The sequence below is a fragment of the Quercus suber genome, unplaced genomic scaffold, assembly GCF_002906115.3.
Source record: "Quercus suber isolate HL8 unplaced genomic scaffold, Cork oak 2.0 scaffold_1138, whole genome shotgun sequence".
Taxonomy (NCBI): Eukaryota; Viridiplantae; Streptophyta; class Magnoliopsida; order Fagales; family Fagaceae; genus Quercus; species Quercus suber.
The window spans coordinates 25,741-37,240 of NW_027070541.1; the positions used below are offsets into that span (position 1 = coordinate 25,741).

Genomic DNA, 11,500 nt, shown 5'->3' on the forward strand with positions numbered 1-11,500 from the left:
AGTAGTAGTTTTTTTATTTTTGAGTGCTACTATCCGAGTGTGAAGAGCACGCGCCAATAGAAGTACGTGGGGACGGTCCAATTCCGAACTCACCCTCTCTTTCCGCGAAGCTGCACGTGTCAACGCGTCACCCTGAGCTGGTCTTTGACAGCACACGTGGCGCATTCCCACCGGTCTAAACCACTTCCCAAATATACCAATCTCAGCCGTCCGTAAGATCCAACAGAACCCAACATCACTTCTTGTCTGACCGTTCGTGGAAGTTAAAAAGAGAAAAAAAAAGAAAAGAGAGAGGAACGACAAAGTCAGAGACAGAACACACCCACAGAGGTTGAGAGAGAGAGAGAGAGAGACAGAGAGTTTTTCAGCTCCTATACTATACCAGGTATTTGTATTTTCTTTCTAATTCCACTGTTTTTTAGTTTCCTCTTTTGGTTCAAAGCTAAATTTAGAGTTTCATTTACTTTTACTTCAATCTTTTTTCTTTTTCTTTTTTTGGTTGGGGTTGCTTTTATTGTGTTGAAATGGTAGTTTAACTGTATAACCGTCATCTCAGCTTTGTCTTTCTAGGGTTTTAGCTTCATGGGTTGGTTTTAATTATGGGTTCTTGTTTGAATTGTTGTTGCTCCTCTTTTTCTTTTTCTTTTTTGATGTGATGAATTCAACTTTGATTTTGAGTTTGGTCTTCTGAATTACTACTTGGTTGACTTGGGTTTTCTACTTTTCTTCTTGTTTTAAAACTTTACTAGAAAGTTTTTGGTAATTTGGACTTGGGTTTTGGAATTCTTGACTTCTCAATAAGTTGGTCTACTGTTTCTATACCTTTTTTTTTTTTTTTTTTTTTTGGGTTTCCTTTTGTTTTTGTTAGGACTTTAAATTCCTCAATTTAGTCAGCAATTACACATTAATATTATGCCTTAACTAGACACCTTTGAATTTTAACAGAAATGGATAAATTCTATTATCTGCTATCTTTGGATGTAGTCCTGCTCAAATGGATGAGTCAATTGACAGTGAATTTTTGATGTTGAAGTGTGTTTCGATGCAGAGAGTAGGAAAAACACATTTAGTGGAGTTGTTAATTGTGATCGGGGCTGTTGTTGTGTTGGAACCGGTGGTATTGACTTTGGTGATGGTGTCGTCGTGTTTGAATGTTGGACTCGTTTTCTTTTATGTTTGAAAAGGTCATTTAAGAGAGCCTTATTCATTAAACCTTCCTTACACATCATTTGAGTTTCGAAAGCAAAAACTGTGTCGATTTAAGTGAATTGTTGTCACCTTTTTCTCATTTTAGACCTTATTTTGTCGCATTACTAGATGTAATAAACCAAAATCCTAGCTTTGAAAGAATTTAAGGTGTTGATCATCCGTTACTCCCTCTCACTTGTAACCTCTTTTGCATCTGATTATGTGGGCCATCCAAGTTGATTTCATTTTTGTTATTGTAATTATTACTATTATATAGAGAAAAAGTTTCCTTATTTCTGTTAGATCTGCTATTTGATTTGTTTGTATTCTTTCTTTGTCGTGAGTATACCATCGTAAACACGTTGCATTTTTGCTATCAATAAAACTTTTATTACCTATCAAAAACAAGAGAAAAAGTTTTATTTTATTTATATGTTTGAATAGAAAGTACTCTGTTACTTTTTTTAAAAAAAAATGGTTAATATATAGAGAGGGGAAATATGATTTCATTTGCTTTATCTGGATATTTTATGATTTTGTCAATTACACGATGGCTGAAAGAAGCATGATGTGATTGTCCACCCATGGGAGTATTTAGCAAACTTTTGTCCTGAAAAGGTGATCTTTCTCTGCATGGATGGCAGCATTGGAAAAGATTATTAAATTGGACCGATCATCAAAAGAAAATGAATCAATATCAGTTGATAACCCAAGTTGATATATTGGGTAAATGAGATGGAGAGATTGTCGATCACTTGCTATTACATTGTTTGGTAGCTAGGTGCTCTTAGATATTGGTCTTCTCCTTCTTTGGGGTGTGGTGGTGATGTGGATGCCACACTCAGTTGTATAGAAGTTTTCTGCTTGAAGGGGAGTTATAAAAAGTGAGAGGTTTGTTATGCTTGTTGAGTAGCACCCCCTTTTTTTAATTCGGTGTATGTATACGAGTAATAGGACGTTCGAATGCATAGAGTCAATCTTTGGCATGCTAAAGATAGCACTCCTGAGGGAACTGATTTTATTAGGCATTCTGGCTTGGTAACATGTTCTTTGGCTTGGTTAGTGATGGTTCTGGCTATGATAATTATGGTGATTAACTAACTACACCCAACTAATTTATACTAAACTTTCTTGTGTTCTCGGTGATAAATCTAACATAGATTATGGATCTGCTAGTTAATTTTCTTATGTGTTAATTACTGAAGTTCTATTTACAAACATTGACTTTAAAAGATGTTTGAGTGCATAAATACTACACTGCATGATTCTCATTGTTTCTAATGGTTGCTGAACATTTGTCCTCTTTTATCTTTATCATTTCCATGATCCAGTCTCTGCTTCTGATTTGATTGTTTAGAGGGTGTTGTTTCCCCACTGATGTTCCCGAATCAAGGTTGCGGTACATATCAGCAGTTCAGATCAAATGCCATCACTAAAAATGAAGCACAATTTGAGCATGCACTGTTTAAAAGAAAAATATGGTCTTCATGTCTGCCAAAAGCCGAGTAAAGTTTCCAAAAAATCATGCTCATATGTCAGGATTACTGAACAAACAGCAGAATTTGACACCTGTATTCACAAATGTCAGGATGGTAAGCAACTACCCCTAAGATTTTTTTCTCTCAAACAATGTGTTGTGTATTTAATATGAAGGTTTCGAGTTCTCTATTATTGGACATCAACAGATAGATATCCAGTGTAGGTTTAGTTTGACCAATTTGATCACCAAGGGTGGACAAAAATCTGTTAAATAGTGTGACATCGGTACTTCGTTTCAAAATAACATTTTAAGAACAGAACCATGTAAAGTAAAGCATAGATAATATTGCACAATGTTAGTGTCCTGTTATATATCAGTGTGTGTATGTAATATTCAAGATTCAAAAAGTTTTGGCATGCTTTGAATTTAAAGGAGATAAATATGAATGCTTTCAGTCTTCAAGAATAAAAGAGCTCAGAATAGCACTAAAAGTTATCAAAAGCAAAAAAATAAAAATGAGTCTTTTAAATGTTCCCTTAGTTTCCACCATTTTTTTTTATTAGTGTCTTGTTATATATATAGATATGTGCTACTTATCAAAAAATATATGTATATGTGTGTGTGTGTATAGATATGTGTGTGTGTGTGTGATATTCTATATTCAAAAACTTTCTGCATGCTTTGAATTTCAAAGAGATAAACAGGAATGCTTTCAGACTTCAAGCACAACTTGAATAGAAATGACATCTAGAAGGTTAAAAGAGTACAAAAAAGCACTAAAAGTTATTTGAAGCAAAGAAAAAATGCGCCTTTTAAATGTTCCCCTAGTTTCCACCCTTTTTTTTATTGGTAAGTTACATTAGCAACTTGTGGTTTTTGAATCTATGTCCTTACTCTCCACTCATTCTTATAAGAGGAGGAAGTGACATTTTGGCCAGAGCTAGTTCTACCAAATTCTAATCCATTTCTTTGCCCCCCACCCCGCCCCCACCCCCCAACACGCGCGTGCGCGCGCACACACACACACACACACACACACTAAAACCCACTTTGAAGAAAAGAAGTTAATTACCTTTTTATCAGTTGTGGAATAGTTACCTATCCAAAAAATAAAAAAAAATATCAGTTGTGGAATAGTTAAAATTGTTTGTGTTATGTTGGTATTTTGTCCTGTTTTGTGTTCCACTCAATACAACCACAGTTTGATGTTACAAACAATGAGTTTTATTATTTCCAAGCTTTATGGGCTGACTGGGTTCCTATTTTTGTAATCAGAGATGCATATTTCAGTTTGTTTTTGTAATTAGAGATGCATTGTTAATGCTCCTGATCATTCTTATAGTTTCTTCAAGCACCCAAGTGCCCATTGAGAACATTGAAAGCAATGAAGCTACAGACTGTGCCGAATTGCCTAATGAAGAAACTTCTCAGTTTCAGAAACAAGCATCATTCTTTGTAGATTCTGCAACCATTGAAAGAATGGTAAAATTTTTATTTGCAAAGACCATACTGTTATTTCTTTAATTTGTCATTTTGGGATACCCTTACAGTAGTTATTAAATCTGGTTGAGATACATTAATTGTTTTGACCAAAGATGATTTTGCTTTGTATTGTGACCCTTTCAAAGCAAACACATGAAGTTGATGCATGTGGAGCACACAAGGTGCATGTGGAAACTGTGATGGGTTTAAAGATATATAGTTGATTGCAACTATTTATCTAGGATTTTTTTTAATAAGTAAATATATATATTTTTCTATAAGTAAAAATTTGAGAAAGAGGGCAGCGTGGGGAATGGGTAAATATTTGTGACATCTAGTGGATTTAATAATATCTATTTGAGCTTGCTTTCCTTGCCTATTCGTTGTTAAAAACATATGGTATATCAAGTGGAGGCCACAAGTGTGGAGAAGTTATTTTCATTGGAAAACATGGAAGTTCTTGTTAGATATGAGGTGTGAATGGCAAGGAGGCGAGTATTTCTTACCTCTCCCTGGACCTCCTTGCGAGTATTGTAGGTTACCTTTTGTTGTTAAAGACATTTTGAAAATGACTGGAAATTCTATTGTGCCGTTTTGTATGCATATAGTTATTCAGATAACAAAGAGAGCATATATGTATATGTACTTCTCAAAAAGATAGCATATGTGTCCCTTTTTTAAGTTTTAGTTATGAATTTTGTCCTCCATGTACTGTTTCTATATCATGATCTTATTGTGTTCTATGCTTCTTTAATCTATTTTGGTGGTAAGGTACCAACAGTGGTGGTTCATTAATTTGCAGGAATCTACTCACAATTCAAACTTAGAGACAATTTTCTCTCCTGCTTTGGAGCCTGTTGAAAATGATACTGAACTAAAAGCTGACAGTGATACAGGTCTGACTTGCAACTCTGTTGGTTGAAACTAAATCAATCTACTATATTTTATTTTCTCTATAGGTGGGAATGGTCATGAAAGACTTCTAGATGTGCTTCTGAAACCCCAACCAAAGTTGAAGAACAACAGTTACTTTTTATTAGACACTTATTTGTTTATTTTGAATACAACTTTACAAATCAATATGGTATGCTGAGAGTAAAAAAGAAAAGAAAAAGAAAAAGATAAGAATTAAACAATGGTGGAATGTTCTTTTACCCGCCTATATTTCCATACATTTGCTTCATTCATGTGGGCCTAGTCTCCCATTTTCTAGTCACTGAAGGCTAGATTTTGCATTTATGTTTTCTTAATTCAGGTGAATTCTTTCTTCTTAAATGGGGTAATAGAAAATCTGATTCTTCAAAAATGATGTTTGTTTGAAGGCATGGAAAACTGGGTCATGCATATTTTGCAGCTTTTCAAAACCCTGACTAAGTATAAAAGAAATTATTGTATTTTACACTACTTTCGACTGCTAGAAGTAATAAGAACATGAATTCCAAGCTTTTTCATCTGGAACATGAACCCTAACTTGCCGGGAACATGCTTTGCCTGGAACAATATTGTTGCAGCTGTAAATATGGTTTGTCTGGAACAAGAACTCCAAATTGAATGTGATAAAGAAATCATAAAAGATATGCATTTCAGCTCCTGTTTACATACTCTAACCATGTCAAGTTAGCAACTTTTGCATGTGTTTTTGAAGAGATTGTATCTGATACCTGACCCTTTTTGTAAATTGCTTTAGGGAATAACAATGATCCTGACATGCCAAGGTTGGGAGCTGATGACAGTGATGATAATAGAAGCTCATCTGATTATCAAACTTGTGATGTATCAGATTTTTATATATCTGACATGATAGTTGCTAGCTTACCCGTCAATGAGAATGCTTTTGATGGTGATATTGGTGATGCAAATTTTTTTCCTAATTATGATTATACTGAGCCGAGTACGTTGTTTGATGTGGCTGAGCAATACATAATGTTGCCTTTCCTTGAGGAAACTGTGAAAATGAGCGATATCAATGATACCCAATCTGGTGAAGAAGCCTTAAAGGTCTCAGATAATAACAGCTTGTACCTAGCAATTGATCAGATGAGATCCTGCAACCAGGAATTTGATGTTAACTCTGACTCAGATCAGGCAGAGTGCTTTGATCCACAAGTTTTCATAAAAAATTTACCAGAACTATCAGATGTGGTGTCAAACTTTCAGGCAACTATTTTGCCAAAGGAAACTCAGAACAGTAAAGCTGTAACACTAGTACTTGATTTGGATGGTAAGGAAATTGAGATATATATAGTTGTTCCATCACTTATGTAATCCTGAATTAGGTTAACATGATATCTCAATTTCTCCTGGCATATGGTTTGAACTTTAATAATTTGGGATTTGTAAGTCCAATTCATTCACTTGTACTGCAACCTGCTAGTAAATATCATCTTATATGGTCAAATATTTTTGCATTATATAGATGAGTACTTAATGACACATTTGTTTTCCACAATAAGTTGATCAACCTCATTTGTACTGTTGTTATAGTATGTATCCAGTAGATGGTCATGTCACGGTATCTATACCTAGACATAATTTTGAATTTTCTGTAGCAGGAGGAGAAAATTTCTTATACGTTGCCAATGGTGTATTGTTCATCTTCATAAATCCCAATTGGCAGTTAATCATTAAAAAGATGAAAATCAAATTTAAAAGCTAATGAAAGTGAATATAGTGAAAACTCAAGAACTCATCAGATTATGTTGGTCCCAAATCTGGCTTTGAAGATCCGACTAAAGTGATTGGCCAAAGTGATACAATCCGGAATAGTATTCGTTGTTGATCATCAAGCTTTTTTGGTTCGATTCTCAGATACTGTGCACATTGCCTGCACATGAGAAAACATCCCAAAGCTCTGAAGATGACACTGTTCAGTGAACCTTGTTTGTTCCAACTGACTTGCTTTTTGTTACAAAAACTTTAGTTGACTGCTGGACTCATTGAGTTGTAGAAAGCACAAAAGCAGGCATTCAGTTACACATTATGTATAAGTTGATATGTTTTTTTTTTTTTTTTTTTTTGGGTACTGTAATATGATCTTGGCATAATTTGGAGTTCATTAAGCGTTTCTTGAAAATTTACTTTTTCTTTGGGTAAAGATTTTCTGAATAATGAAATTTTCTTTTCAAACCAATATTGGATAGAGGTTTAATAGATTCTTGATAATCTCAAGTGAATTTTGTTAAAAGAATATATAATCCGAGCCTCCGTTCTCATGGAGCCTTTACATTGTGGTTCAACTTGGAATCTAAGAGTAGCACTTAACTTTAACATTTGTTCAATGTAATTATATTGTTATTTCTTTTGATTTTTATGTTTGGTCTTGACTTTCTTATATGCAGAAACACTTGTCCACTCTACATTGGAACACCGTGATGATGCGGACTTCACCTTCTCTGTTTTCTTCAATATGAAAGAGCACACTGTATATGTGAAACAGAGGCCTTACCTCCACACATTCTTGGAGAGAGTTGCGGAGATGTTTGAAGTTGTTATTTTTACTGCAAGCCAAAGCATCTATGCAGAGCAACTTCTTGATATACTGGATCCAGATGGAAAGCTTATATCTCGCCGAGTTTACCGTGAATCATGCATTTTTGCAGATGGCAGTTACACTAAAGATTTGACAGTTTTAGGTCTTGATCTTGCAAAAGTTGCCATAGTTGATAACTCTCCACAGGTACCTCACCTGCCCATTTTATCTCAGTAATTTGGCCCTTGGCTTGGTCCCTTTTTTTTGGGTCACTTCTTGAGATGTTGAAAATTTATTTTAGTGGTGTTAATCATTAGGTTGATATTTGTGTTTTCAGATTATGTTAGGGGGTATCAACTTAGATTTAGTTGGACTTTCTTAACTCTTGAAGGTGTGCATTTCTTCAGAGATAGAGAAAGAGTTTTTTTTAAAGGGGGGGGGGGGGGTGGAGGAATTGCTGACCCGAGGTCTAAGACCTGGCATTTTGTTTGATTCCATGGCTTTACGTAAGACAGTATCTTCCCATCATCTGGTTCAGATATTCACAGTTCTGCTTGGCATTTCTAAGAAATTAAGAAGTAATTGATGAACTTTGGAACTTATGGAAATGCATATGTCTAGGCAGGAAATTCATACTAAAATCTAGTAAATGATATTTCCGGTAAAAATCTAGGAAGGCAAAGATTTGAGTGCTAGCCCTTGGTGTGAATAAGGTCTTCAGAACTTACTTAATATTGACATGAGAAAACAGTGTATGTTATCCAAAAAAAGAAAGGGGGGAAAAGAAAAAAAAAAAAAAAAAAAAAAGACAAAAACAAAACAATAGTTGTACCTGTAGGGTAAACTCCTGATTCTGATTGTTTAAGCCTTATCTCATTTTGATCATTTCAGGTTTTCCGGTTGCAAGTCAATAATGGGATTCCTATAAAGAGTTGGTTTGATGATCCGTCAGACTGTGCACTAGTTTCATTACTTCCTTTCTTAGAGACCCTGATTGATGCCGATGATGTCCGACCAATCATTGCCAAGAGATTTGGTAACAAGGAATAAGAGCCCCTTTTCTTTCTCATTAGCTTGAATATAGCAGCTCCTTGTCCCTTCTGTCTATTTTTAAGCAAAAATTTGGCTTCTAATTTAGATGCTGAGTTCCATTTCCTCCTTGAGCTCTTGAAATAATTAGCTATACAATAAACTATTTCTTGCCTAATTGTTGGGTCAGCTCTTGGTGTTTGTTCCATTCCTTTTCTCCTCTTAGCTGACAAGTTTATGGAGTGGTTTCTCTAATTTTGTTGAAAGTTAGTCTTATAGATTTTCTTTTATATATTTAAAATGTACAGTTGAAGTTGCTATTTGATCGTAAGGAGGTGTATATGAATTGTTATAATATTGTGAAATATAATTCTTGCAGCCTGCTGCTTGTTTTCCTATCCTATGACTTGAGTTTTTCTTTAATAGCTTTTTTATTGCTCTTTATTATTCTTCCATCTTTTATAAAGAAATACTGTCAAAATATGCTTATGCTAGTAGTAAGAGGTTATCTTTTCTACTTGCCTATTCATTTCTACAAAATTGTTTGAGGTTTTGACTGTTAATTCATTGTTCATTTTCAAAAATAAATTAGGAAGTACATTTAGTGGGATTATAATATGAACTATCTTTTCTTTCAGTCACATTTATGAAGTGTATGGTGAATTCACAAGGAAATGCTTTAACTATTTCTAGAAACTCCCTGAATAGATGATTGCTCATGGGAATCACAATTAAATTTCTTTCAGAAGCTAGTTATCAAAAACAGAATATCCCAAAAAGCAAAGGTAAACTAAGATTACAAAAAATTGATGCTATTCCAACTATCCAGTTGACGATTGCATGGTTACCTAAAGGAAATTATTGTGTAAGTTGAAATTTGAAACATAAAACAGTGATTAAAAAGTACAAGAGCTTATCAAACCCAGTTTAATAAATTCTCTTACTTATCTGGGGGAAAAATGTAAACTAAAATTCTGATAAGGTTTTGGAGACCTGTTGGGTGATAAATAATACCTACTTTGTTGGTTAAAGCTGAACCTTCATTTTCTCTTTGTTGCAATGTGGTCATTTTCTCCTTACCTTTAGGTTTAATTTCCTCCTTGCTGCTAGTATTACTCCAGTTTTCTATAGCTTGCTCTTGGACAGGCATGTTTGTGTAGGATGCAAATGTGGAGTGATTTTGAATTAGTTGTATAGCTGGAGTAATTTGCAAAGAGCATATCAGTCTAGTTGTAACTAGTAAAATATATTGACTTTTAACATATTTCCATCTCTGCTATATGTGTAGCAAGTCAGTAATTTATTTGCTAATTTATCGATAGTAATGTACGTCCAATAATATTTAGTTTGAATCAGGACTGCTCTTACAGTTATAGGCCATTGCCTGTGTTAATAAATTGAATAGAAGACATGGAGTCATAGAATTGGAATTAAGATTAGTTTAACTAAGTTGAAAAGATCTCATAGAGGTAGTTTTGAGAGGAAACTATGTTCGTTCTCAGAAGGTTTGGGTTTGAGATGTTCTAATGCTTGAAGAGATTAAATTTATGCTTTGATTAAGAACTCAACTGACTGACCTAGCATCCTCAACACCTAAGTTTACCTTATTAGTGACATTACTGGGGGGTGGGGTAGTTTACCTTACTAGTGAAATTTCTTAGGAGGCTACCTGTGCTGAATTAGAATCTCCTGTATTGGATGATCTGAATTGTGAAAACCTTTTACGATTTGAATTAGAAACTTTTGCGAAAACCTTTTATGATTTGAATTAGAAACTTATGAGATGATATATGGGCAAAGGGTTAGGAAAGGTAGTACTCTTGATATGGGGCTATGTTTGAATTGGTGAATTAAGAATTATATGAATGGAAGTGGTTGGTCTGTTGAGAGACACCATTGAGCAGATTGTGAAGAGAAAAATGGTTTGAACTTGTTAACTACAGTGAAGAATGGGGGAAACAGATGATGAGTTATGGGTGTATAAATTACCTGATTATCGCTGCTTGTCATGATCCTGTGCTGTATATAATAATCCTTTATACTTTCACAATTTTGTATGCCTTTTCTGCAGGTCATTTGAAGAAACCTAATAGAATATCTGCTAATGGCAAAAATAGTAGGTACGTAGAGATTTACTGCTGCTTACCTTTATCAGAAGTTTGTAGGTAATAGGTATTTAACTTATAATGCATTTTTCTAACAATTTGTTTGTCTTTGAATATTTGAAGCAACATTGAGAACAAGTTACTTTTGTATTCTCATTTGGAGAAGATTAGATTGTTGCATTTTTTATTTTTTTGTTGTTCTTTTGTATCCTTTTAATCCCTACAGTTTTGTTGTTTCTTACTAACCAATGGCTATTATTTATGTAATATAACTAAGAGCATTTAGCTACAAGTTTTTCTTCTTCTAACATTAAAGATAGTAGTTTGATTATTTCTAGTTACAAGCTTTATTCGTTTTGATGTTGCCATTGCTTGTATGATTCAAATGGTGGCTTTACCCTTTGTAATTTTAGATTTTAGTGCTTTTTATTGATATTTCTGCACTTTTAGGATCAGCTTATTTAAGAAAAAATAATCATTATTTCCACCATTTTCTCCTTGACATACATGGACGAAGACTGTTTGAAGTAACCAAGTTTCTATCCAGTTATTCTAAATAGCAATATCATTTCATTCTGTCCATTGAGTGAATTTGGTACAAATTCCATCCAGTTAGCGCAAAAATGTTTACCATTTGATGTGATTTAGTAGCATTAAATTTCAAGAAAGCAAGACTTTGCCAAGGTAGGCATGTAAGTCCTAATTCTATCATTAACCCAAAATTTTCTCCCCCTCCTCCCTTTTCAT

At 34.1% G+C, this 11,500-nt stretch overlaps 1 protein-coding gene across 2 annotated transcripts; it reads left to right on the forward strand.

Moving 5' to 3' along the window:
* Nucleotides 1–262: 262 nt before the first annotated feature.
* Nucleotides 263–9,046, forward strand: LOC112039172 (uncharacterized). 2 transcript variants are annotated; one of them, XM_024072022.2, is made up of 7 exons: nt 263–385; nt 2,546–2,780; nt 4,011–4,150; nt 4,953–5,046; nt 5,838–6,371; nt 7,489–7,826; nt 8,511–9,046. In XM_024072022.2, the coding sequence occupies exons 2-7, from the start codon at nt 2,612–2,614 to the stop codon at nt 8,667–8,669; spliced, it is 1,434 nt and encodes a 477-aa protein (XP_023927790.1). In that variant the 5' UTR covers nt 263–385; nt 2,546–2,611; the 3' UTR covers nt 8,670–9,046. The 2 variants fall into 2 exon arrangements, with proteins under 2 accessions (XP_023927790.1, XP_023927791.1); XM_024072023.2 differs by having other exon boundaries at nt 276–385; nt 2,520–2,780.
* The last annotated feature ends 2,454 nt before the right edge of the window (nt 9,047–11,500 follow it).